General features: G+C 44.7%; 1 protein-coding gene across 1 annotated transcript in view; it reads left to right on the forward strand.

Annotated features, from left to right (window-relative positions):
• Positions 1–462: 462 nt before the first annotated feature.
• Positions 463–25,710, forward strand: part of aifm4 (apoptosis inducing factor mitochondria associated 4) — a 75,004-nt gene continuing 49,756 nt past the window's right edge. Inside the window, exons 1-6 of the mRNA XM_041196733.1 lie at positions 463–589; positions 12,110–12,254; positions 13,438–13,547; positions 15,222–15,331; positions 23,814–23,858; positions 23,971–24,052. Of these exons, the coding sequence (XP_041052667.1) occupies positions 565–589; positions 12,110–12,254; positions 13,438–13,547; positions 15,222–15,331; positions 23,814–23,858; positions 23,971–24,052 (517 nt within the window). The 5' untranslated portion in view covers positions 463–564. The remainder of the gene's footprint in view (positions 590–12,109; positions 12,255–13,437; positions 13,548–15,221; positions 15,332–23,813; positions 23,859–23,970; positions 24,053–25,710) is intronic.

The raw sequence follows: 25,710 nt of genomic DNA on the forward strand, positions 1-25,710 counted from the left end.
TCACTGGGCCTCTATCCAGCTCTACTTGTCCCCCCTCCCCCACCCCCACCACCACCACCACCACCCCTTAAACCAGCTTATATTTCACCTCTTTTGTATCTCTACTCAGTTCTGTTGAAGAGTCATACGGACTCGAAACGTTAACTGTGTCCCTCTCCGCAGATGCTGCCAGACCTGCTGGGTTTTTCCAGGTATTCTTGTTTTTGTTCTGGATTTCCAGCATCGGCAGTTTTTCTTTGCTTTTATGTTAGGTCTGGGCAGTGACAGCTCGTGTGACATAATTGGGGGGTGGGGGTGGGGGGCGTGGCGGTTCCTAGGAGACCGGCGTGTTACACAGTCTCTGATTGTTTACCCTGGGTTTAGTGTTGACGCCAGCCTCGGCTCCGCGAACCATTCGCTGTTTCAGGGCTGGCTGACCATTCATTCCTCTGCTTCAAACCGAACCTCTGCCCTCTCGCACACAACTCGGCGCCGTCCTGTCACTGACTGCGGCTCCTGCCAGCCCGTCATTGTACCTGCGCTCATGGTCCTTCCTCCTTCTAAAAAGACAATATATTCGATGCGATGGGAGCATCCAGATCCAGATCAGGTACTGACAATAACCAGAAAGGCACATCTGTTCTAATTTGGTGTGTCAGGGAAAACTGTTCCCACGTTGGGTTATGAACCAGGTCACCGTTAAAAAGGGAACACACAACGTTCACATAATGTTGAATCCACTCCTGTAACTGAAACTTTATTTTCAAAGTTTTTTTTTTCGGTAGTTTTTCATGTGTCCTGTTTCGAGATGAGCTGGGCAGATTATCCTGGTAAAGTAATCGAAAATATTTCAATGTTCTGGTTAAAATGTGAGCTTTAATGTATTTTAAATAATTATTTTTTATCTAAATTGGCAGCACTCTGTTAGACAGTTGAGTAATTTAAATGCACTTTACATGATACTTCGCAGTTTGTCAGTAATAACCTGGGAGTAAGAATCAGTATCGGTATTTTGTTACAAATAGCGTCAAGTCAAACAAAGTAGGTGTGTTTTTAGATTGAAAATCGCGTTAAGCGAATCTCCCAAACGTGGCACTTACAATTCTGGTCACTAGCTTATTTTTTATTCAATGAATTGTGTGTATGTGGAGAGGTGTGTGTTAGGGTTTACATATTAAGGTATCTAAATGAACATTAAAAAGCTGTGTTATAGTCAGTGCCGGTGCCACTAATAGGGCGTAGATTGGGTTTTATTATCTTAACCATACTTAAGTTTAGTTAGTATCTCCTGAATATGTGATATGTTGTATCTTACTGTGATATTGAGTCTTTTTCTCTCTCACTAATGGATCTCCCTTCATGGTGTACATGGGCGGTGAGGTGTCAGGCAGACTAGGCTGCCATGGGAGAGGAGGGAGCTGTGTGAGAACAGGAGACAGGGAGAGCAGAATGGGGGTTGGTAGCTGGGAGTAAAGGAGGGGAGAGGAGGATGAGATTGCAGTTTAGGAGGAAGAAGTTGAGGAAGAGGAGTAACAGAATTTAGTAAAAGGCTCATGGTGCTAGGGCAGTGCCCATTTCTTCAGAGGGTTTGGATGGAGAGGAGGAGTGTGAGATAGATGGGGAAGGGAGGGTAGGAGGGGAACAGGTTAGGCAAGAGGAGGTGGATATTGAATGTGGAAGGGTCGGGTGGTACTGGTGAAAGCCAATTCTACCTCAGGGGTGGGGTTGTGGAGAGAGGATTCCACCTGGAAACTGGAACATTATAGAAGGGAGGTTTTCAGCTCTGGGTTGACGTGATGTAAGTTAAATATTCTAAGTGAGGGGAGGAGTGTGGGGGAAGAAGGGGTAAGGGGTGTTGTGCCAAACCTTTCCTCAATGTAGGAAGAGGCGCAAACGTTAAGTTTGGAGTAGGAGCTATAATATTCTTGGTCTTGTTGTGCTAACACAGAATATTCATGGAGTCTGCTGAAGTAAGGAAAATGTTTATTAAGAAACAATTTACTGTGGGTTCCTTACCATGATATCTGAGAGAGAGCAAGATCATGAGCCATTACATCACTTTCTATGTGCTGTCTTATTAGCATATCACACAATAGAATTAATCCCTTATACTACTTCTCCCCCATTATACTACATCTCCACTAAGTTTTTGACTTTAATATCTTTATTATAGGGACAGTTACTGCTGTGGTTGTTTCATTACCTAGCTGACTGGGTCCTCTAGTCCTTTGGTGAAGATTGGGCATTTGAGTCCAGCTTGTGACCTGTCAGACTCTGTAAGGCAGAAGGAGAATTTGTAGATGACTCAGGGTTATCAGTCATCTGGATCCCTCAACGAATGCAGCATGCCTGTTTTTTTTTGGCTGTGTAGATGAATGCTCCAGCTGTGTAGAAGGTGGCTTCTGTGCGCCAAATAGTGCACGTCTGTTCCGTCTCACCATGCCATTTTTGGTTTGAATGAGGTAGGACTGCAGATGTGGTGTATATTCAACTACTTGTCCTTAGTGAGTTTGGTCTTGGATCCAAACTGGCTCTCCTGTTGGAACTGTGGCAGGTTGTGTGCTTTGTGACGCTTGTCATAGTTTCACATCTGGCTGGAATGATACTCATCGTCTTTCTCCCTCACCTTGTCCAAGCCATCAGCTTGTACTTGCAGCATGAGTGTGTGTGGGAGAGTAGGGAGTCGAATTCTCGGTTGCCTTCCCATGAGGAGTTCAAATGGTGCTAGTGGAGTTGAATGATAGCTCAGAAGTGCAAATTGGATGTTATTGTTCTTCTTCAGCAATGCTTTCACTGTACGTGCTCCTCTTGCAGCTTCACCATTGGCTTGAGGGTATTTTGGTGAGCTGGTAGTATGGACAAATCCATATGACGTTGTGAACTTTTTTAGGTATTCATTTGCAAACTGCAGTCCATTGTCCAAGGTTACAGGGTCTTAGATTCCATGTGTTACAAATATCTCCTTCAGTAATGTAATCACTGCTTCAGAAGTGTGACCCTGCAGTTGCTTGACTTCTACCTATCTGAAGTATTAGTCTACTATGATCAAGAACGTTTTACCTCTGTGTTCAAAGAGGTCCATTCCAAGAGGTTCCCACGGTCTCAGTGGAAGGGAAGATAACATCAATGGTTCTCTCATCTCCTGTTCATAAGCCGTACAAGCAGTGCAGCTTTATATCATATTTTCCAATGACTTTGAGAGACCAGGCCACCAAACAGAATATCTTGCTCTGGTTCAATATTTTATAATGTCCAAATACAGTGTAATAATTGCACCAAGGATATTGAGTCTTAGAACTCTTGGAATGTCCGCTCTTTTGTCAAATGACTAAATCATCAACAACATTCAGGTGTCCTCTTTTCATAATATTGTCTGATAATGGGATTGTGTAGTATGTACGCTGGCCATCCTTTGATGCAGTACTCTCTGACCTGAGCACATTCTTCATCAGACTTCTGTGCATCTCTGCATTCATTTAGTCGCTGAGTTGTTGGTGTAGAGTTTTGGAAGTTCTCAATGCAAAGGTTACAGCCCCTTGAACAAGGGCTACATCACCTTGTTTAGGTCTTGTCAATAGGATATGGGACAAAGCATCTGCTGTAGTCTGCTGTTTCCTGGGGAAGCGTTATGCCTTTGTATCAAACCTCATCATCCTCAGTCTGAATTGTTGTGCTTGTGGAGGCATTTTTGCTAGTGTTCACTAAGGATTTGTGGTCTGCCTTTATCTTAAAGTTGAGACCAAGAACATAATCTGCAAACTTTTCACAAGCCCATGTAGCAGCTAATGCTTTTTTTTATTACAGCATATCTCTGTTCAGTTTCTGTCAGTGAATGGGACATGCAGTAAACTGTGCGTGTCTATGCTTTCTCTCCACCTGTCCATTTCCCAATCCTGTAGAAGATGCACCTGCGGCAATGATGATGGATAGTTTTGAGTCATAGTGCGCTAAAATATCAGCATCTCTTTGATTTTCTTAAAAGACCTCTGTTGTGCTTCCTTCCAGCACCATGTATTGTCTTGTCAGAATAGCTGACATAGTGGCTCATTAGATTGGGCAAGAACTTTCCAACTTGGTTTACCATTCACATGAATCTCTGGAGTTCAGTCACATTGTGAGGAGCTGGAAACTCTTTGATTGCTCTTGTGTTTTGTAGATCAACTCTGACACCTGATGCATCCACAATATGCAAGGAACTTAACAGTCAACTGCAAGAATTCGCATTTGTTGTGTGTTAAGTTTTGCCTCCTGTGGGCGTTGCAGCACAGTTCTCTCTCTAGTGTAATGTTCCATCTGGGTGGCTCCATCAGGACATCGTCCATGTGACATAAGACTCCACCTAGTCCTTCTAGGTTACTTGACGTTACCCTCTGGAAGATGTCTGGCACTGATGTGATGCCAAAGGTAATCTGGTGAAACTAAATCTTTCAGACGGTGTAATGAAGATTGTCAGCAACTACCCTTTAATGAACAGTCTAAAACCACTATTTGCATCTATCTTTGTGAAGAACTCTCTCAGTTTTGCTAAATTTGCCTCCATAGACAACATAAGATAAACTTCACATTCAAGGGCTTTGATCAGCTGTGTAAGCGCTATGCAAATTTTGATAGGTCCGTTGGGTTTTGACACTGGGACCATTCCCAAGCATCAGCTTGTTGGTTCTGTCACAAGTGAAATAACTCCTTGTTTCAACTTAGTCAATTTCCTTTTTTACCTTTGGCAAGAACTTTTCTGGGTGTAATCAGACACACTGGCTTCATCTCAGGATGTATAGTAATGTGGTATGTTGTCCTTGTCTTTCCTATTCCATGAACAGCTGTGGAAATTCAGCTCTGAAGTTTTTATGCTGATCTTCTCGGCTTTCCAGATCCTCTACTCGGAAAATCAGATGCAAGTCAGCACAGGCTTTCCTGCTTAAGAGTAAACAACTCTGGTTCAGGATCACATATAAGGTTTCAGTTTTTTGTCTCTCTCTATATTGAAGGGTTGCAATCAGTAGTTATATCACCTTGAGTTCTATACTTCCTGGCCTGTGTAGTTTTATGCATGATGGCTGAAGTGAACTTTCCTGCAACCATGTTTCAGCATCAGAAAGAACAAAAGCTGCTGCACCTGTGCCTAACTTAAAGCATCTCTTGTTCCCCTCTACTAGGATAACAGCACTCCAGTAGCTTCCACTTGGGTCCTGTATCTCCCCAAGGAAAGACATCTCAATATCATTGATATCTTCTATTTCATGGATCTGGCCACATTTCAAAGGCTTCTCTTTTTGTTTATTCTGCACCGCCTCCTTGCTGTAACACAGCCTGAAAGTGCCCCTTCTTTCTGCAAAATTGGCATTTGGCCTCTTTGATGTAATAATTTTCACGCCTATGTTTTTTCCCACCACGCCAATTGCAGTTAGCTGGGGCAGATGATGGATGCTCTTCCTGCTTCTGTACAGCCACATCTTTGCTTTTAAATTTAACATACTCCACTGAGTCAGTTGTTTTTGGGATATTGTTCTCCCCATCACCCCGAATCATCGATCGATCGATTTTGCTTCCTGACCTAAGCTTGTCTGCTCAGATGAATTGCCTCTGTTAGGGTTAAATCATCCACCAACTGCGAGTGGTCAGACAATGCTTCATCTAAATCTCCGACAATAATTCTGTCCCTGATTAGTTCATCATCTTTTAAGCTGCCATATTCACAGTTCTCTGCAAGTCTATACGGATTTTTTTTTTATCGATGTATCACTACTTTCTCCTTGTCATTGGGAACACTTCTTTAAATTCAGCCGCTCAACAATGGTATTCTTTCATAGATTGATGAAAGAATCAAGTGCTTTTCTTACTTCATCGTACACAACTTTTTCTTCGATCTCTAGCCTGACTAGGATATTGTCTACACGGCCACCTACTACATACAACAACATACTGACCTGCTTGCCACTCAGCTTCACCATGAGGCCTGATGCCGTGTGCCGTGTGATATCTGGCATATCTGCACCACCAGTTCAGCCATGCTTCTCGTTGATTGAGTCCTGCTGCCTAGTCGAAGCTTTTCCTTGCTTGTTCTTTAGCTCGCTGCCACCATGTCATGCTTACACTATTGTGACATCTCTTATTGCTGGCTCGATGTTACAAGGAGGTTGTATAAGAAAGAGCAAGATAATGAGACATTGCATCAATTCCTGTGATGGGGTATATGTCTCATTAGCATTTCACAGTTAGAATTGGCCCCTTATTCTAAAGGAGTGACTGTATCAAGAATTTCTCATGCATATTGTCTGCTTAAGATCTTTCATTTTCTTACCCAGGTTCATGGAGAAAGTTGATATTAAATACTCTTGTTTGCACTTCCACTCCTTTATTATCAATAATTCTTAAATTGGAAATATGATTTCTTGTCTATGGTTGTTTCCAAAAATATTGTGCCAAATTCTCTACTCAGTTAGGGGGAAGGGTTCAGAATAGCTACAATCTCTGCTTATTCTGTGGAGGTGGCATAGATTACTGGACAGTAAGGGTAGGACAGAGGGGGGTTCCACTCATTTCAGAGCAATCATTACTTTCAGTGGATTTGCTCCACTGCTTAGGAGTTTAGGGCCTTTGCTCTGAATGGGGGTTGAATGGGCAAGATGAATTTTTGTTCACTGTTCAGTAAATCTCAGTTCTGCCAGAGTGTTTTGTTTTGAATGGAGTGGGTTTACACTCGGCTTTAGAGAGGGGCAGTTTGTTGGGGGTTGATGATGAGGAGCAAAGACTCAGTAGAAGAGGATTTTTTTGAGGTGTTGCTGGAACTGCACTCTGTGTGGATGAAGGGATTTGCTAAATCTCTGCTCCTGGTTGTGGGGGGGCGGGGTTTTGGGAGTGGTGGTGGAAAGGGGTATGGTGGCTGAGGGTTTAGGATTCTGTGGCATTCTTTCCGACTCCCAAACAAATATGCACTATATTTTAAGTGGCCTTAGTTCAGCCTCACACCTTTATGTGGTTTACACAACTTGTGCTTGTGAGAATGATTCCTGTCATTTGTAAGTTAATTGGACTCCCTCATTGTTCAAAAATACTGCTAAATTAAATTATGTTTCTCTGCTTTGGCTGCAGCCTACATTTGAATTCAAAGTCAGAGTCTGATTGAAATTAATAGGACATCCAAACCCTTAATATTGGCAGATAACATAATTGCATTGGAAATAACTTCTCTGGCAACACGAGTCTTTCAAGGGAACCAACTACATCAAACAAAACATTTCCTTTATTTGATTAATCCTATTAGCAAATGTCCCATGAAGCATATGTTTTCTGGCATAGTTTACAACAGCTTGTGGGCAATAACTAAGACAGCGAGCGTACATCAAATTGCAGGCTTGCAGTTGGAAATAATCTGTGGATCTTTAGCACCGAGTCTGTTGTATAACAGTGACTCATGGTTAAAAGGAAATTCTTCCATCCTGGATAGTGTTTCCATTTGGACAAAAAGTAGTTTTCAGGCTGGGTAATGCTCTGACTTTAGATTCTGATTTCTTGTAATTTTTTTTTAGTGAGCAAATTTTAATAAGTGGCTATTTTCAGTAGGTTTAGCTTTCTTACAAAGGTCTTTAGTATTGACCTGTACATGGAGCTATACAAAAAACTAAATTTTAATTCCTGAAAAGCTGCATTTTCAAAAATAATTTGAAAATCATTCCCTCCTCAATATTCTTGAATAGCTAGCTGTTCAAAATCTTATACTTTACTCAGCTCTATATCCTCTGGAACAGTAAACGGCGAGGATGTACATTTTAAAAGACTGTCTGAACTGATGTGGGTGAGAGTGACAATGATGGAAATCTTACTAAGCTAGCAGCATGTGGAGCTTTTCTACATTACTCCTTTTTGTTGCTTTACAGCTATGGATGTTTTAAAAATTTGTTATTTAAGAAGGGCTTTCTGTTCATCCCTACAGTTGAAGGGTGAAATTGGCTGTTTTAAAAAAAGAAATAGTGGAGGCTCTGACCATTATTTTTCAATCCTCTCTGGCTACAGCTGTGGTGCCAAGGGACTGGGGGACTGTTAATATTGTACCATTGTTTAAAAAAGGAAGAAATGAATAGACCAAGTTATTACAAGCCAGTCAGCATTACTTAAGTAGCAGGAAATTTATTAGAAAAAAACTCTGAGGGACAAGATAAATCTTCACTTAGAAAGACACAGATTAATCGAGGACTGTCAACATGGATTTGTTAAGGGAAGGTTATGTCTGACTAACATGATTTAATTTTTTGAGGCGGTAATGAGGAGGATCAATGAGGATAGTGTATTTGATGTAGTCTATATGGATTTTAGTAAGGCTTTTGATAAAGTCCCACATGGCAGACTGGTCACAAGTATAAAAGCCCAAAGGCAAATTAGCAAGTTTAATCCAAAATTCGTTCAGTGGCAAGAAACAAAGGGTAATGGTCAATGGGTGTTCTTGTGACTGGAAAGCTGTTCTAGTAAGGTTCCGCAGGGTTCAGTACTAGGTCCCTTGCTTTTTGTGGTATATATCAATCATTTGGATTTGAATTTAAGAAGTAGGATTAAGTAGTTTGCAGACGATACAAAAATTGGCCATGTGGTTGATAATGAAGCAAGGTGCAAACAGCAGGAAGATATCAACAGACTAGCCAGTTGGGTGGAGCAGTGGCAAATGGAGTTCAGTCTGGAGAAGTGTGAAGCAATGCACTTGGAGAAAGCTGACAAGGCAAGGGAATACACAAAATAAATGGAAGGATTCTGAGAAGGAAAGAGGAATAAAGGGACCTTGGAATGCATGTGCACAGATCCTGAGGGTGTCTGGACACCTAGATAATGTGTTCAAGAAAGCATAAAGGATCCTTGCCTTTATTAGCTGAGGCATAGAATATAGGAGCTGGGAGGTTATACTCTAACTATATTAAAACTACCATTAACACTCCTTTTGTCTTGTGTCCATGATATCTTTGTCAATCTCTCCTTAACCCCCACCAATCGCTGACCTTCTATCCAGCTTCAACCCCCCTTAAACAGTATAAATTTCATCACATTTCTACTTCTCTTTAGCTCTGAAGAAGAGTCATACAGACTTGAAATGTTAACTCTGTTCCTCTATCCACAGACGCTGTCAGATCTGCGAGTTTTTCCAGCATTTTCTGTTTTTATTTCAGATTTCTAGTATCTGCAGTATTTTGCTTTTATATTTAAAAACTGGTTAAACTACAGCTGCAGTACTGTGTGCAGTTTTGATTATTGTACTGTAGGAAAGATATGATTGAGCTAGAGATGGTACAGAGGAAAATTATGAGAATGTTGCCTGGACTGAAGAATTTTATTTGTGGGGAAAAATTGGATAGACTGCAGTCCTTGAAACTGATGAGGCTGAGGGGAAACCTAATTGAAGTGTATAAAATTGAGGAGTCCAGATAGGGTCAATAGGAAGGCCTTATTCCCCTTGGTTAAGAGATCCATGACCAGGGGCATAGATTTAGGGTGAGGTAGGAGATTAAAAGGGCATTCAAGGGGAAATTCTTTTCACCCAGAGGGTGGTGGGAATCTGAAACTCACTACCTGAAATAGTGGTAGAGTCGGAAACCCTCAGAATATTTTATAAGTACTTGGATATGTTTTTAGTGTCATAACCAACTAGACTAGGGGCCAAGAGCTGGAAAGTTGAATTAAGCTGGACAATTACTTGGTGCTCGGTGCTGACTGGTCTCCTTCCATGCTGGAAACTTCAATGATTGTCTAACAGCCAGCCAAGGTAAAGCTGTCAACAGCTGTAGCATCTGCTCACTGCAATGAGAAATTAGAGGTGAGAAACTGATGCTGCCTTTGGACTCAAATGGTGACTTTCACTTCCATGGCACTAAGTCTTCCTTAGACATGCTACACAGGGATTTTTCAGTATAGTGTTGTCTTTCTTCAGTACCAATGCCCCTTCCCCAATGCCATTCTGCAACTCCAAGAAAAGGAATTCAGTATCATTCTGTCTTCTTTCTGATAACTTGATGCATTGACTCTTATATTGGATTGTCAGTGTGGAGCTGTTTCCTTTGGCAGTGCTGCAAGTTCAGCTCAACATGGCTTGTATTCTGCATCAGGGCCTGCCTTAATGCTGAAAGAACCTAAGCAGGACTCTTTGGAGGTGACCATTTTTTGAACAAGTAAATCTAATAGTCTTTATTCTCCAAAACCTGAGTTATATTTTTTTGGGTGCTAACTATATTGTTCAAATACAAATTCTAAAACTGACTTGTAATCCAGCATAATGTGCTTCTTAACAGTGACACTACAGGCATTGTTAGTAAAGGAAAAGCTAATCAACAATGATGTAAACCCGCATGGGCCCCAGCTATGCCTGTCTCTTTATGGGGTATGTTGAACATTCCTTGTTGCAGTCCTACTCCGGCCCCCTTCCACAACTCTTTCTCCGGTACATCGATGATTACTTTGGCGCCGCTTCATGCTCTCGTCGGGACTTGGAAAAATTTATTAATTTTGCTTCCAATCTCCACCCCTCCATCATTTTCACGTGGTCCATCTCTGACACTTCCCTTCCCTTCCTTGACCTCTCTGTCTCAATCTCTGGTGATAGATTGTCCACCAATATCCATTACAAACCCACCGATTCCCACAGCTATCTCGACTACAGCTCCTCACACCCCGCTTCCTGTAAGGACTCCATCCCATTCTCTCAGTTCCTTCGCCTCCGTCGCATCTGTTCCGATGATGCTACATTCAAAAACAGTTCCTCTGACATGTCCTCCTTCTTCCTTAACCGAGGTTTTCCACCCACGGTCGTTGACAGGGCCCTCAACCGTGTCCGGCCCATCTCCCGCGCATCCGCCCTCACGCCTTCTCCTCCCTCCCAGAAACATGATAGGGTCCCCCTTGTCCTCACTTATCACCCCACCAGCCTCCGCATTCAAAGGATCATCCTCCGCCATTTCCGCCAACTCCAGCATGATGCCACCACCAAACACATCTTCCCTTCACCCCCCCTGTCGGCATTCCGTAGGGATCGTTCCCTCCGGGACACCCTGGTCCACTCCTCCATCACCCCCTACTCCTCAACCCCCTCCTATGGCACAACCCCATGCCCACGCAAAAGATGCAACACCTGCCCCTTCACTTCCTCTCTCCTCACCGTCCAAGGACCCAAACACTCCTTTCAAGTGAAGCAGCATTTCACTTGCATTTCCCCCAACTTAGTCTACTGCATTCGTTGCTCCCAATGTGGTCTCCTCTACATTGGAGAGACCAAACGTAAACTGGGCGACTGCTTTGCAGAACACCTGCGGTCTGTCCGCAAGAATGACCCAAACCTCCCTGTCGCTTGCCATTTTAACACTCCACCCTGCTCTCTTGCCCACATATCTGTCCTTGGCTTGCTGCATTGTTCCAGTGAAGCCCAACGCAAACTGGAGGAACAACACCTCATCTTCCGACTAGGGACTTTACAGCCTTCCGGACTGAATATTGAATTCAACAACTTTAGGTCGTGAGCTCCCTCCCCCATCCCCACCCCCTTTCTGTTTCCCCCTTCCTTTTTTTTTCCAATAAATTATAAAGATTTTCCTTTTCCCACCTATTTCCATTATAAAAAAAACCCCACTAGAGCTATACCTTGAGTGCCCTACCATCCATTCTTAATTAGCACATTCGTTTAGATAATATCACCAACTTTAATTTTAACACCTATGTGTTCTATTGTACTATTGTCGTTGACATCTTTTGATGATCTGCTTCTATCACTGCTTGTTTGTCCCTACAACCACACCCCCCCCCCCCCCCCCCCCCCCACCTCTCTGTCTCTCTATCTCTCCGCCCCCACACACACACCTTAAACCAGCTTATATTTCAGCTCTTTCCTGGACTCGAACTCAAGTCCTGTCGAAGGGTCATGAGGACACGAAACGTCAACTCTTTTCTTCTCCGCTGATGCTGCCAGACCTGCTGAGTTTTTCCAGGTAATTCTGTTTTTGTTTTGGATTTCCAGCATCCGCAGTTTTTTTGTTTTTAATTATGATGTAAACATAGGTCACTGTGGTACAGCTGTCACACCTGAAGATGGCATAGCTACTTTTCCTGTAGCCTTACAAAAGGAGGTGAACTTAAATTGTTTTTATCCCCTTTTTTTCCAATACAGTTGATCTTCGCACACTTCCTGACACTGGAGCCAAGGAACATGAATTGCATGGTGTCAGACATACATATCAAAGTAAAGTGAAAGAGGAGCCTGAGACTATGTTTGAAAAAGAAGTTTGTTTGGCTACTGAGATGCAAGATGAAGAGTAAGTACTGGTATTTTATAATTGCAGTTTTCAACATATTAATGTTTTTCCATTTAAGAACTTATCAGTTGCAGACTGGTATTTAGTGTTGTGGGAATGGAAAGTTTGTTGTCAAAACGCTCTCTTTGCTCTCCTTACTACCCCAAGGAAAAGGTTTTGATTACTGAAGGAAGAAGGGAAATGGAAAATTGTAGATATCGGGTATAGCAATTTATATTTATTCCAATATCCGAGATCTTTGCACTGCCACTTTTTAAATAATTGAGCAGATAAATCTTTCTCTAAATGGTTCCAAGTTAAAAGAGCAATGGACCATTATGTTTTGAATGTTGCCTGTCATCCATTGCTTACTTACGTCAGGGTGAAAGTAAAACGCAGCTTATTTATTTTTTTGTCACAAACTATGTCTTTATCCATTTGTTACTGAAGACCATTTGAGCTCTGTTTCTGGGATCTAATTGTTCAGTGTGACTGATCTCATTATTCCATGCTATGTTTAAAAACTATTGGTCTGGTGTTCACCTAAACTGCAGCTTGTCACCTCCAGCCTGCTCCATGCCTCAGCTCAGATAGCTCACTCCCAGCGTGCCAACAGCCAGCTAGCAAAGATGAATGTACAAAATTAACAGGCTGGATAAGACCAGTTTTTGCCTGCCCTGTATCACAATTGCTGGATGATCATGGCTGAAATATAGTATTCCAAATCTTGTGCCTACACATACTTCCTGTTGCTATGATTTTAGTTATGTTTTTAAAGCAATGTTTAATATTTAATATTGCCTTATAAACACTTAGAATTCAATTCAATTCGCGAATGATGCAGCCTCATATGGGGTGAATTGTCAAAGCACAAAATGCAGAATTGGAATATCAGATTGCAATGGTCTTACTATACTCACTGAAAATTTTAGATAATTGCACACGATCATTTAATTTCCCTACGACACATACATATGTAGTGGTGAAAAAGAAATGGCACGCTTAAGTTTTCTGTGAAAATTAACTACATGATTACAATGGAAATTCTTCCAGTCGATTAAATTATAACCTGACTTCTTAAGGTGCAAGGGTAGAAGGAAAATGTAAACTTGAACTGGTTGTACTATTGCTTAAGATTTTTTCCAGTGATATTTGATACTATTTACTGTGTTTAATCAGTTTTACCTTTTGTCGTTCCACACAGGATGCGTGAAGTTGAAATAAAAAACCACAAGGTGCTACTTATCAAAAGTAATGGAGAATTTAGTGCCATAGGGCACTTGTGCTCTCATTATGGAAGTCCACTGGTAAAAGGTAAAAGTGTTGTATTCCACAGACATTAAGTTGTTCATTATAGCACAAATAATTTGTTTGCTAATGAACTATTTATAAGGCCAGTAATTTTAAAATACCTTATGTTGATTATGGGTGTATGTGATTTGTCAGTGATTTAACACCAATTACCAGAATGAAACATTGTGCTCTAATTTCCCCATATGTTGAATTTCTGACCTTGGTGCTGATTGCCAAATTTCACATAGGGCAGGATTTTCCAGTCGGCGGGTGGGGTGGGGCCTGCTCGCTAACACGTAAAATGATGCGGGGATACATCAGGCTGCGTCCCGACGTTATCCCACATCACTTAGATTTTCAGTTTGGTGGGCTGTGCGCCCATCGAAGTGTCAGCAGCCTGTTAAGGCCATTAAGAAAATAAATTAAACTCATTGATGGACCTGCCTATCCAACCTTAAGGTCGGCGGGTAGGCCAAGAGCCCCGCCGGGCCTCAGAAAAAGCCTGAAACCTTAACCACAGGCAGGGTGAGGTTTCATGAGGGTATTTAAGTTTTTAAGAAAGGTTTCAATAAAACTTATGGACATGTCCTAACTCATGTGACAGTGTCACATGAGGGGACATGGCAGGGAAAATGTTTAAACTCCTTTCTTAAAAGTTTCAAAATGGAGCCGATTTCCCTGAGGCAGCACTTAGCCTCAGGGAGATCTGTGCGGTCTTTCGTGCGCATGTGCTAAAGAACGCACTCCCGGCTGAGGGAATCCCCCACTGCCCGGAACAGGGCGCATAGCGCTTCCTGGCGGACATCACACTGGGTGGGCCTTAACTGGCCTGTCCACTTAAAATGGCGGCATGCCCCCAATCAGGGGTGCCAATTGGAAGGCCGCCCACTGGCACCCACTTCCCCCCACCCCCCGACAGGGGGAAAATGTTGCCCATAGCCTATCCAAAATAGGTACTTGACCAATGCAAGAAAGTGTCTAGAGTAACTGGCCTGGTGATTTTATCTTGTGTGTGTGACAGGCACCGAGTTTCTATTTGGTATTTAATGTAAACAAAATTCCTAGCACTTTATCGCATCTCAAATGGTTCACATAACTATGAAATGTAATTGCTGCAATACAGGCAAGTCCAGCAACTATTTTACAAACAACAAGATCCCTCAAAAAGCAATGAAATGAATGAAGAGTTCAACTGTTTTCAGTGGTGTGATTGAGGGAGAGATATTGGCCAGGATACACCTCCCTGAAAATTAAAGTTCTTGCGGCAGCGTTTGAATAAGCAGTCAGAACCTGGGTTCGATGCTTTACTGAAGGGACTGCACATCTGGCAAAACAGCAGGTCACACAGTACTTTTAAAAAAAATACTCTTTCGTGGGCATCACCGGCAAGGTCAGCATTTATTGCCCATCCCTAATTGCCCTTGAGAAGGTGGTGGTGAGCACTTTCTTGAACGGCTGCAGTCCCTGTGGTGCAGGTGCACCCACAGTGCTGTTGGAAAGGGAGTTCCAGGACAGTACTGTAGATATGTCTCTGCTTAGGTTCAAGCCCCCAAAATTGAGGCTTAAACCAATAGCCTTATGAGACAGAGGTAACGATGCTACCAGATAAGTCAAGCTGGGTATGCTCAATCCTCTGAAAAGCATGTCTATTATTTTGCTTTTGACATTTTATCCCCCATCTTCCTATACCTCCAGGAGTTCTCTCACATGGAAGGGTTCGGTGCCCTAGGCATGGTGCATGTTTTAATATAAAAACAGGTGACATTGAAGAGTTCCCTTGTGTGGATGGACTGCAAAGGTTTAAGGTACAATTGATTGAGACTGCTTTACTGATTTCTATAACTTGTACTGGTGTTACACCTATGTGTTCTTTTGTTCTGTTGTCTGTGACATCTTTTGATGATCTGCTTCTATCACTGCTTGTTTGTCCCTACAACCACACCAACCCCCTCCATTTCTCTCCCCCAACCCCAAACACCACCCCCCCAAAACACCTTAAACCAGCTTATATTTCACCCCTTTCTTGGATTCACCCAGTTCTGTCGAAGGGTCAAGAGGACTCGAAACGTCAACTCTTTTCTTCACCACCGATGCTGCCAGACCTGCTGAGTTTTTCCAGTCTTAACCCAGTTTGGTCTGACTTGGTTTTAAACAGATTGAAATTTATGGCAGAATTTTCTGGGTGACGTGTGGGGCGCAGGCGGTGATGTCGAGTGAAAGTCCTGATGTCACCGCACGCCATTGTGATATTTTGCTGGAAGGGCGCACGATTAAGTTTTAATTAACAGGTTAGTTAAGGCCCTTAATTCATCAATCAACGGCGATTTTCAGGCGCCTGTGCAATCTTCAGCTTGGCACACAGGCACAATGGACAGGAGGGTCAGAGCCTTTTTAATGAACCTCATCCTTGGGTGGGGTAAGAGGGCTCAGTGGCATCATGAATCTGGTCTGTGAAGTATTTATTGCAGAAAGTTTTCTAAACTTGCCTGTATGATTGTTAATGGTTCAGATCGATTTCCAATAGTTTTCTCTGTACTTTGAAGCTTCAGCTCAGCAGTCTGCAGACAGGAATCTTTATCGGGTCTGCAGCCTTCCAGAGGCCTCCATTTAGCCTGGGTATGGGTTCTGACATCTCCACTGGAGGCAGCTCCTCTGAGGAGGAAGGGAGGGATAGAATAAGGAGGAGGCCAGGAGTGGACAACCAGCCTCCAGGGGAGCCACCTTTGGGAGGCTGGGTACAGGCACAAGGGGCGCAGAGCCAAGAGGTTGTCCAAGGTGGAAGGGGCCACAGAAGATGCCACTATCCTGCTGCCAGGGTTTACAGGTGGCGAAGCAGCAACCTCAATATGTCTGAGGTGCAATGCAGAAGGAGGCTCCGACTCTCAAGGGAGACAGTCACCTCCATCTGTCAGATGATTGGCCCTGAGATCTCCCCTAACTGTGTGGGTGGACACCCCATGCCAGCGGCTCTGAAGGTCACAGCTGCCCTCAACTTCTATACCTCTGGCTCCTTCCAGGTCTCAGCGGGTGATCTTTGTGGTGTCTCCCAATCAGCTGTCCACACTTGTGTCAAGCAGGATACAGACGCTCTGTTCAGACGGGCATTGACCTTCATCCACTTCCGGTGTGACCAGGCAAGCCAGACACAGTGAGCCAGAGGCTTCGCGGCCATTGCTGGCTTCCCCCGTGTCCAGGGTGCTATAGACTGTACACATGTGACCATCCAGGCACCAGCAGGTGAGCCCGGTGCCTTCGTCAACAGGAAGGGCTTCCACTCCATGAACGTGCAGATAGTGTGTGACCACAGGATGCTGATTCTACAAGTCTGTGCAAGGTACCCAGGCAGCTCCCACGTCACCTACATCCTCAGACACTCCCAGGTGCCGGGGCTCTTCAGTGCTCCAGCCCGGCTGGATGGATGGCTGCTGGGTGACAAGGGCTATCCCCTCAGAAGGTGGCTCATGACCCCTCTCCACCATCCAAGAACAGAAGCTGAGCAGCGGTACAATAGGAGCCACAGCACCACAAGGGCTGTGGTGGAGAGAGCCATTGGTCTTCTCAAGATGCACTTCTGATGCCTGGACCCTTTAGGGGGTGCACTCCAGTACCCCCCAGATCGTGTCTCGGTGATAGTGGTTACATGCTGCACTCTCCACAATCTTGTGCTGGAAAGGGGGGGACACAGTGGACGATGAAGATGTCGACACAGTGGCTGCAGCTGCACATGATGAGTCCAGCAGTGAATCCGAGGATGACTACACACAGGGAAATGCTGAGGGGGTAGACGCTGACCCGGGCATACTCCAGGGAGGCAGGGACACCCGGGAGGCTTTAATCCAACGAACCTTCAGCTAACACAGCACAGATGGATCAGGAGGACCAGCCTTGCCTGGTGCTTCCATACTCGACACCTCAGTGTTAAATCTGCCACCTAAGGGCTTTGGACATAAATTTCCATGTCAAAACAAACACTCAAGACATTTATTTTAAACATACAAATGCAGAGCAAAGGAGCCACCCTCAGCCAAGGTAACACATCTGGTTTTTATTTTAACCATCAGATGTTCTCACAAATCCAAAACAAAATGTTAATCAAGCAGAAAAAAATTATAAGGACCTAATCTAGGGCCAACACAAAAGCCCCAGTGAGAAACCCGTGCTGTGTCTAAGGTACCTTATGTTTATGTTTCCGGGTGCTGTGTCTTGGTGCTGCCCCCTCGCTGGGAGTGGTATCTGAGACAGCTGCTGACTCTGCTGTCCTGTTGGCCTCGATGACCTTGGCGGACGTCCTCTGGCCCGTGGAGCCTGTGCTGGTCCCACCTGGGAGGGAGCTGCCAGTTCCACAGCTGGCACCTCCCCAGTCACCGCAGCCTCACTGGATGCTATGGTCACTGGGAGAGGAGGGGAGGAGCTGCTGCCCTCATCCGGAGCGCCCTGAGAGGTGCCCACAGAGACGTCAGGGCAGCTGCTGCACCGACGTGAGGTCGCTTCAGACCTCCCTGCTCACCGTGGATGGATGGGCACTGAGATGGGAAACTTGGTGCCCAGGCCATCTCCCACACTGGCACTGACCAGCTGTGGCCACTGACACTGTGAGGGCTTGCAGGTCAGAGAGCATCCCCAGGAAGCCAAGACAGGTCTCCTGGAGGAGCCTCTCCACGAGAGTCACCACTCTCTCCATGGAGGACCCATGGCACTCGGACATGAGGCTCATTGCCTCGGTGATCATCTGCATAGACTCCTCCACCACGGAGACCAAGCCAATCACAGCCTCATGTATCTCCCCCAGATGCTCCCACACATCCGGCCGCATTTCCTGCAGCTGCTGCATCGCGGACGACTCCAGAGGGACATCATCAGGCACTGACTGATCATGTGCCTGGTACCCTGCAGTCCTCCGACTGCTGGCGCCGTGGGCACTCTCTGTCTCTGCCAGCTCCTCCAGCGAGTGTGAAGTGCTCTCACCGCTGTGCCCCGGGACACTAGCCGATGTTGCAATGCCCACTGAGGTGCTAGAATCTGCTCTGGTGTCTGCCTGGCAGGGATGGTGTGACGAAAGGGTCCTCAGGTGTGAGAGGGGGTATCTGCAGCTCCTCCTGCCGTTCATGCTCTGATGATGCTGAAATGAACAACAAGGACAGTGGACCAGTTAGTGTGCACACAGTGACACACTTCATTCCTTTCTCCCTGGCTCATTATGTGCTCAATCTCCCAGAACCTATGGACACGAACATTGGTGGGGTGGGAGATAGTGAGGAGGATAGCCTTACATTACAGGTGGATACGGATGGGCTGGTCAGATGGGCTGATGAATGCCAAATGGAATGTGGATAAGTGTGAGGCGATGCACTTGGTCAGGACAAACAAGGTACGGGAATACACGATGAATGGTAGGACCCTGGGAAGTACTGAGGATCAGAGGGACCTTGCTGGGCATGTCGACAGGTCCCATAAGGTTGCGGGACAGATACATAAGGTGTTTAAGAAGGCAAATGCCATACTTGCCTTTATTAGCCAAGGAATAGAATATAGGAGCAGGGAGGTCATGTTCCAAGTGCAGAAAACGCTGCTTAGGCCATAGCTAGAGTTCTGCGTGCAGTTGTGAAATGTGCTTCATGGGAGGGAGGTGATTGGAGTGGAGAGAGTGCAGAGGTCACTGACCAGGATGCTGGCTGGCCTGGAGAGTTTGACTTATGAGGAGACATAGCATAGACTGGGGTTATTTCCCCTAGAGCAGAGGAGATTGAGGGGGGATGTGATTGAGGTTTATAACATTATGAGGGGCATAGATAGGGTCGACAGAAAGGAACTTTTCCCTTTGGCGAAGGGATTGGTAACCAGGTGGCATAGATTTAAGGTAAGGGGCATGAGGTTGACAGGTGATGTGATGAACAACTTTTGCACACAGAGGGTGTTGGGAATGTGGAACGCACTGTCTGAAAAGGTGGTGGATGCAGAAACCCTCCTAACATGTAATAAGTATTTGGATGTGCAGTTGTGATGCTGTGGCATACAAGGCCATGGGGATAGTGCTGGGAAATGGGGTTGGGAGACTGAAGGTGTTTGACCCGTGCATCCTCAAAGGGCCGAAGGGCCTTTTTCTATGATCCACACCTCTGACTCTCTCACTCTGTGACCGAGCAATGTTACAACAATAACAAATTAAACAATCATCAGCGTTATGGATGTTGGGAGGACAGAGTGGATCTCACTGTTAGCCTCAAATACCTGGCCGTTCCACCCCAGTCTCACCGACACCTGTTGACCTGGGTACATGGCGCCTCTCAAGCTTCAGGGCCTCCTGTTCAAAGCAGCTTAACATCATCAGGTGAGACTGGCTGCCTCGAATGTTCTGACGCATTGTGAGCATTCTTCTCCTGAAAAACAGAGACCATTCATTGCGGCAATTTGCACATGGACTCTGCACGTGCACACTGCACCCCGACCACAGTGGCCCATATCAGGCCTCCTCTCTCTGCTACTGCTGATCAGCCACACAAAGACAACCACTCCCCAATGGCCACCTTGGACACATTCTGCGTCCATCACTTTAGGAAACACACGGTCTTAGCTCCCATAGCAAGGAGGGGCAACCACATGTAGCGTTGAGGGCAGCAGATGGTTCTTGGCCAAAACACCTTGAGGCTCCCCTTCCACCATCTCAACATCATGAATAGGACATGTCCTGGAGTTCTGAGCATGTGTCTAGCTGCATCTCCTGCAGGTTGCCCCCAGACTAGTCATGTGTGACTAAGAGCAACACATGGTGCAGGGAGAACTCATCTCCTCATGAACCACTCAGGCTGATCTAAGCATGGGCACTATCTGTTTGCCCAACATGATTCAATGCAGCCACGACACTAAGACTTTGGTGGGTGGGGGAGGCCTCAAAGGCTAAGGCTACCTACTGGGCTAAATGCCCAATGCCAACATGGTCCTCACCCTTCCTGAGCGCAACAAATCATTGAAGCGCTTGTGACACTGGATCCAGGTGCGCTGCACCACATCGCAGGAGCTCACCACCTCCACCACCTCCTCCCAGGCACGTTCGGTCATGTGGGGGGGCCTCCTCGTCCTGTCCATGGAGACCAATACCTCTCACCGTGCTGCCACCTCCTCGAGGTCAGCAGCAAGGCACTCATCAGAAAAGTGAGGGGCACAATGCCCACCCCACCACCCCCCACCACCCCCCCCTCACCCCCCCACACCTCCTGCTAGCCGACCCAGCAGGCTGCCCTGCTCCTGGGGGAGACCCTGCAGCCTGGCCCTGTCCCTGTGACAGACCCTGCAGCCTGGCCCTGCTCCTGGGGGAGACCCTGCAGCCTGACCCTGCTCCCCTGTCCTTCCCTCCAGTGTGTCCTGCTCAGACGACCCCCTGTGGTGTGACCTGGACATGGCCATTGTGAGCAGCCTACAGGAGGTAAACAGACTGCTGGCTGGCCATTGGACCCGCTGGTCTGTACATGCGCGCCGCAGCCCGCACACTCCTGCTGTTCACGCGAGTCGGCAAATGCACTGGGCGGGCCTTAATTGACAAAATGGTGCAAAATGGTGGCACGGAGCCGATCGCTCAGTGCCCGGCTACTCCAGCTCCGGCCGCGCGACAGGCAGAACATTCTGCCGTTAGTAAATCAGGCCAGTCACAATCTCAATGAAATGCAATAAATTATTAATTTCTATTATGAATTTTGCACTGAGGCAGGCCAGTAAAATGTGTATTACTTAATGTATTATCCCAGGGCAAAGCCTTTTGTTCATCTGTACTTGAGAGAACCTCCATGGAGTTTTACTGTGGAACACTCCTAAATCAGCCATTAGTTGCAGGATTACTGCCCTGGGTAGAAATGTTCGCTCGAGTGTGAAATGATGCGTGTTGAGGCCTTTAAAGAATCGATTCAATTAATTTTTTCGCTGCCCGTCCATTGGCAGGAAGGCAAAAAGGCCAAAGCGGCCTTTGCAATTTTTTGGAAACCTCATCCATGGGCGGGATGAGATTTCCAAAAGCAAATAATAATAAAATAAGATTTTTAAAATTTAATTAATAACATGTCCCTGCTCGTGTGACAGAGTCACATGAGCTGGGACATGTTTCATCACTTTTTTAAAATTTAATTTTTCAAATATCTCTTCATCTCCGTAAGGCAGCTCCGTGCCTCAGGGAGATGATACAGCACTCACTTGCTCACATGTGCAAAGTGTTTGTACTGGGCCCACGCACCCTCCCTGTCATTCCCACCCTCACCCCACACAGGCAGTGCCCAGCGCTGCCGCTCGTATTTCCAACTGCCCCCACCAAGGGCAAAATTCTGCCCCCTGAGTGGATGCATTCCTGTGTTAGACAATGATGATCAGCCCCAGAGAAACAGATCATAAAATGCATAAAATATAAAGATTCTTCAATCTTCCGATTCTCTTATTAATATACTGTCTTTCTCTGAGGCATAGTTCCGCATCTGATGACAGCCATCCCTGTTTTTCATCCAAGGAGCTGTTTCTAAAGTGTAAACTTGCACAGTAAGCATGGGCAGGTAACTTCACTGTGTGGGGTGTCACAGTGGGCTTCATCCTATCCTGGCACAACATCCACACACAACCACTCGTTAACAGAATCACTGCAAGGCAATTGGGTGCATGAACCTTGGCTGATTTTAATTCCTCTCTTCTGCTATGACTCTATTTGATTAGGTATTTCAGCACAGAAGGGAGATTATCTTGGTCTAGTTTACTCAGTAATCAACAATGGGTTGAATTGACAAATCATTTCCATGGGTTTGAATGCCGTTGCCTGTGGCTGCCATAGAGTGTGGACCTGCTGCAATAACTGATGGTCTGTGTTTCTCAGCCCTCTTGGTCATATCGCTTTCAGATCTAGTTTACTTTCTGGCAAAGCAGAGAAAGCAAGCAGAGCCTGAATCCAACCTGTAACTCTGAGCAAGATGTCTTTTAAGGAACATGAAAGACCATAAATCTTGGGTCCCCATTGGAGACTATCTTTTACATGAATGAAAGAGTGTTCGTAAACACCATCAATGATGTGGGGCTCAAGTTTTCCTTCAAATATTCACCGGAATGCCTCGTATAGTTCAAATGATCATCAGTCATTTTGTGTTGAAAAAGGCTGATTTCCTTTTCATTGTGTCTCATTATTGGATGTCTGGGCTGTGGAATCCTCACACTGCTGAAGAACTCCAACTAATCTATAAAACACCGCTGTGGAATCCTCACACTGCTGAAGAACTCCAACTAATCTATAAAACACTGCTGAAGAATCCTCACACTGCTGAAGAACTCCAACTAATCTATAAAACACTGCTGTGGAATCCTCACACTGCTGAAGAACTCCAACTAATCTATAAAACACTGCTGAAGAATCCTCACACTGCTGAAGAACTCCAACTAATCTATAAAACACTGCTGTGGAATCCTCACACTGCTGAAGAACTCCAACTAATCTATAAAACACTGCTGAAGAATCCTCACACTGCTGAAGAACTCCAACTAATCTATAAAACACTGCTGAAGAATCCTCACACTGCTGAAGAACTCCAACTAATCTATAAAACACTGCTGTGGAATCCTCACACTGCTGAAGAACTCCAACTAATCTATAAAACACTGCTGAAGAATCCTCACACTGCTGAAGAACTCCAACTAATCTATAAAACACTGCTGTGGAATCCTCACACTGCTGAAGAACTCCAACTAATCTATAAAACACTGCTGAAGAATCCTCACACTGCTGAAGAACTCCAACTAATCTATAAAACACTGCTGAAGAATCCTCACACTGCTGAAGAACTCCAACTAATCTATAAAACACTGCTGAAGAATCCTCACACTGCTGAAGAACTCCAACTAATCTATAAAACACTGCTGAAGAATCCTCACACTGCTGAAGAACTCCAACTAATCTATAAAACACTGCTGAAGAATCCTCACACTGCTGAAGAACTCCAACTAATCTATAAAACACTGCTGAAGAATCCTCACACTGCTGAAGAACTCCAACTAATCTATAAAACACTGCTGAAGAATCCTCACACTGCTGAAGAACTCCAACTAATCTATAAAACACTGCTGAAGAATCCTCACACTGCTGAAGAACTCCAACTAATCTATAAAACACTGCTGTGGAATCCTCACACTGCTGAAGAACTCCAACTAATCTATAAAACAAATAAAAGATTTCCGAAAGGTATCCTATTTATGTGCTAATATGTTGCATGCGTTAAAGAAAACTGTTAATTTACAATAATATTAACATTGTTTTTGTTTCTGTTTCCACAGGTTGAAGTTCAGGATGGCAAGGTTATTTTATCCATAAGTGCCAAGGTAAGTTTCCTTTTGTAGCCCTCAAGGCAAACTTTGAAAAAAATTGGATTTTCTTACCGATTTGTTTGGCTGCCTATAAATAGGATTCAGTATTTTCTGTGATTTTAAATAGATCCTGGAATTAAATAAAAGAACACAAGATATGGTTACCCGGTCACCAGGGAATAAAGGTGTCATTCTTCTTATAGGCGGAGGTAGGTTTAATGTGCCAGTTCAGAAGTTGTGTTCTCTGTTATTTATGAAGTGAAATAATTTTTGTCTTTCATGATCTTGAGGCTACAGTTGCCTGCAGTGATTGATTTGCTGTGGAGTGTGATGATGAATAGCCAGCAGACCCCAATTATACTGCCAGCTCCGAATTGCACTGGAGGTCAGCAACAAATGAAACCTGTGCATGCAAGCTTGCGTGTAGGCATAGAGCTCCTCTTCAATTGATAATGTTAGGAAACAACATGTGCTTTTGCCTAACATTAACAACATTGAAAAGTAAACTAATCCAAGTGCCCAGTTTATGCAGCCAATTGTGTTTTAATGTTTACCTGAAATCACCTTTGCGATAATGTTCCCTTGAAGGTGTTTTTGTACGTGGCTGTACAACACTGTGGGCTGAAGTTGATCAATGGTTTTTGTCTAAATGAGCACTTTACATTTATGATATAGATTGTGTTATTAATCATGTATATGGACCTTGGTCAATGAAAACTTGTAGTTAGCATTGATTGGGCCACATATACCAGCCTGAAAATCGCAGGGTAAGTGATAATTGAAGCTGTTCAGGCTAATGGATGATGAGGGACCAGATTATGAGAGTTTCATTTCACAATTTAGTGAGATGAATGGATTTTTAAGGTGGCTTATGATCTAAAACCGGACTTTCAGGCTACGTGCACCACCCCCCCCCCTCCCCACTCTTTTTGTTTTCATTTACTCTCCTTAAAGTGGGAGCTCTTATGTCTAGAAAAAGGAGCTAACATTCCAGGTGTGAGATGTCTCAGGACAGGTAGAATGGAACAGATTGAGGATGGGTAGAATGGGACCAGTGAGCGGAGAGTGAGAATGGGAGATCTGAAGAGAGGCTGATTGAAATGTGAGACAGTGGTAGAATGATACGACCTCTCAGAGGATTCACACCAGTGAGAAATGAAGATGGAATGGGACCTGTGAGGAGAGGGAGGAATGAACCAGTAGAAGGGTAATAATGCTTCCTCTAAGCACTGTGCAACAATCTGGAGTATACCATGCATTGAAATACTCAACTTTGTGACAATTGTGCTTTATAAAATATAAGCTTTTTATATGGACAAAATAGTGCTAAAAAGAGTTTGTAGCCTGCCAGTATAAAGAGAACTTAGAGGGAACATTGTTTACATCAATTTAATAAAGAAGGTAATATAACTTCTACTACATAGTGGACACAATTTTGCCAAATTTTGTATTAATTTGTCATTCACCTTTTGAGAGGTGTGAAGTATGATGAGTGGGTGATATTATTTTGTTTAATGGTGATTTAAAAACTGTCTCTGGCCCTGCCTTTGAGTTCAATGAGGTGCTTAACTGAGATCATGGCCCAAACACTTGCGACTGACATAGGAAGCTCAAGTCAGGAAATTTCCTGACTCACTGACCCACTTCGGAAAACAACACCTCCAAATGCCATGATGTGGGCACAGATGTGGGATGGACCCTGGCCTGTTGCGTCAGAAACAGAGCCTAGGTGGCCACGGCCAGCTGAGTGCCAAGGTAAGCTGGTTAGAAGGCCTGCTTCACTTCTCGGGGACTTGTGTTATATATTTTAGGTACTCTTTACCTCACATCCCCTCATCCCCACCTACCCTCCTGGCCCCTTATACCC

The sequence above is a fragment of the Carcharodon carcharias genome, chromosome 10 (genome assembly GCF_017639515.1).
Source record: "Carcharodon carcharias isolate sCarCar2 chromosome 10, sCarCar2.pri, whole genome shotgun sequence".
NCBI lineage: Eukaryota > Metazoa > Chordata > Chondrichthyes > Lamniformes > Lamnidae > Carcharodon > Carcharodon carcharias.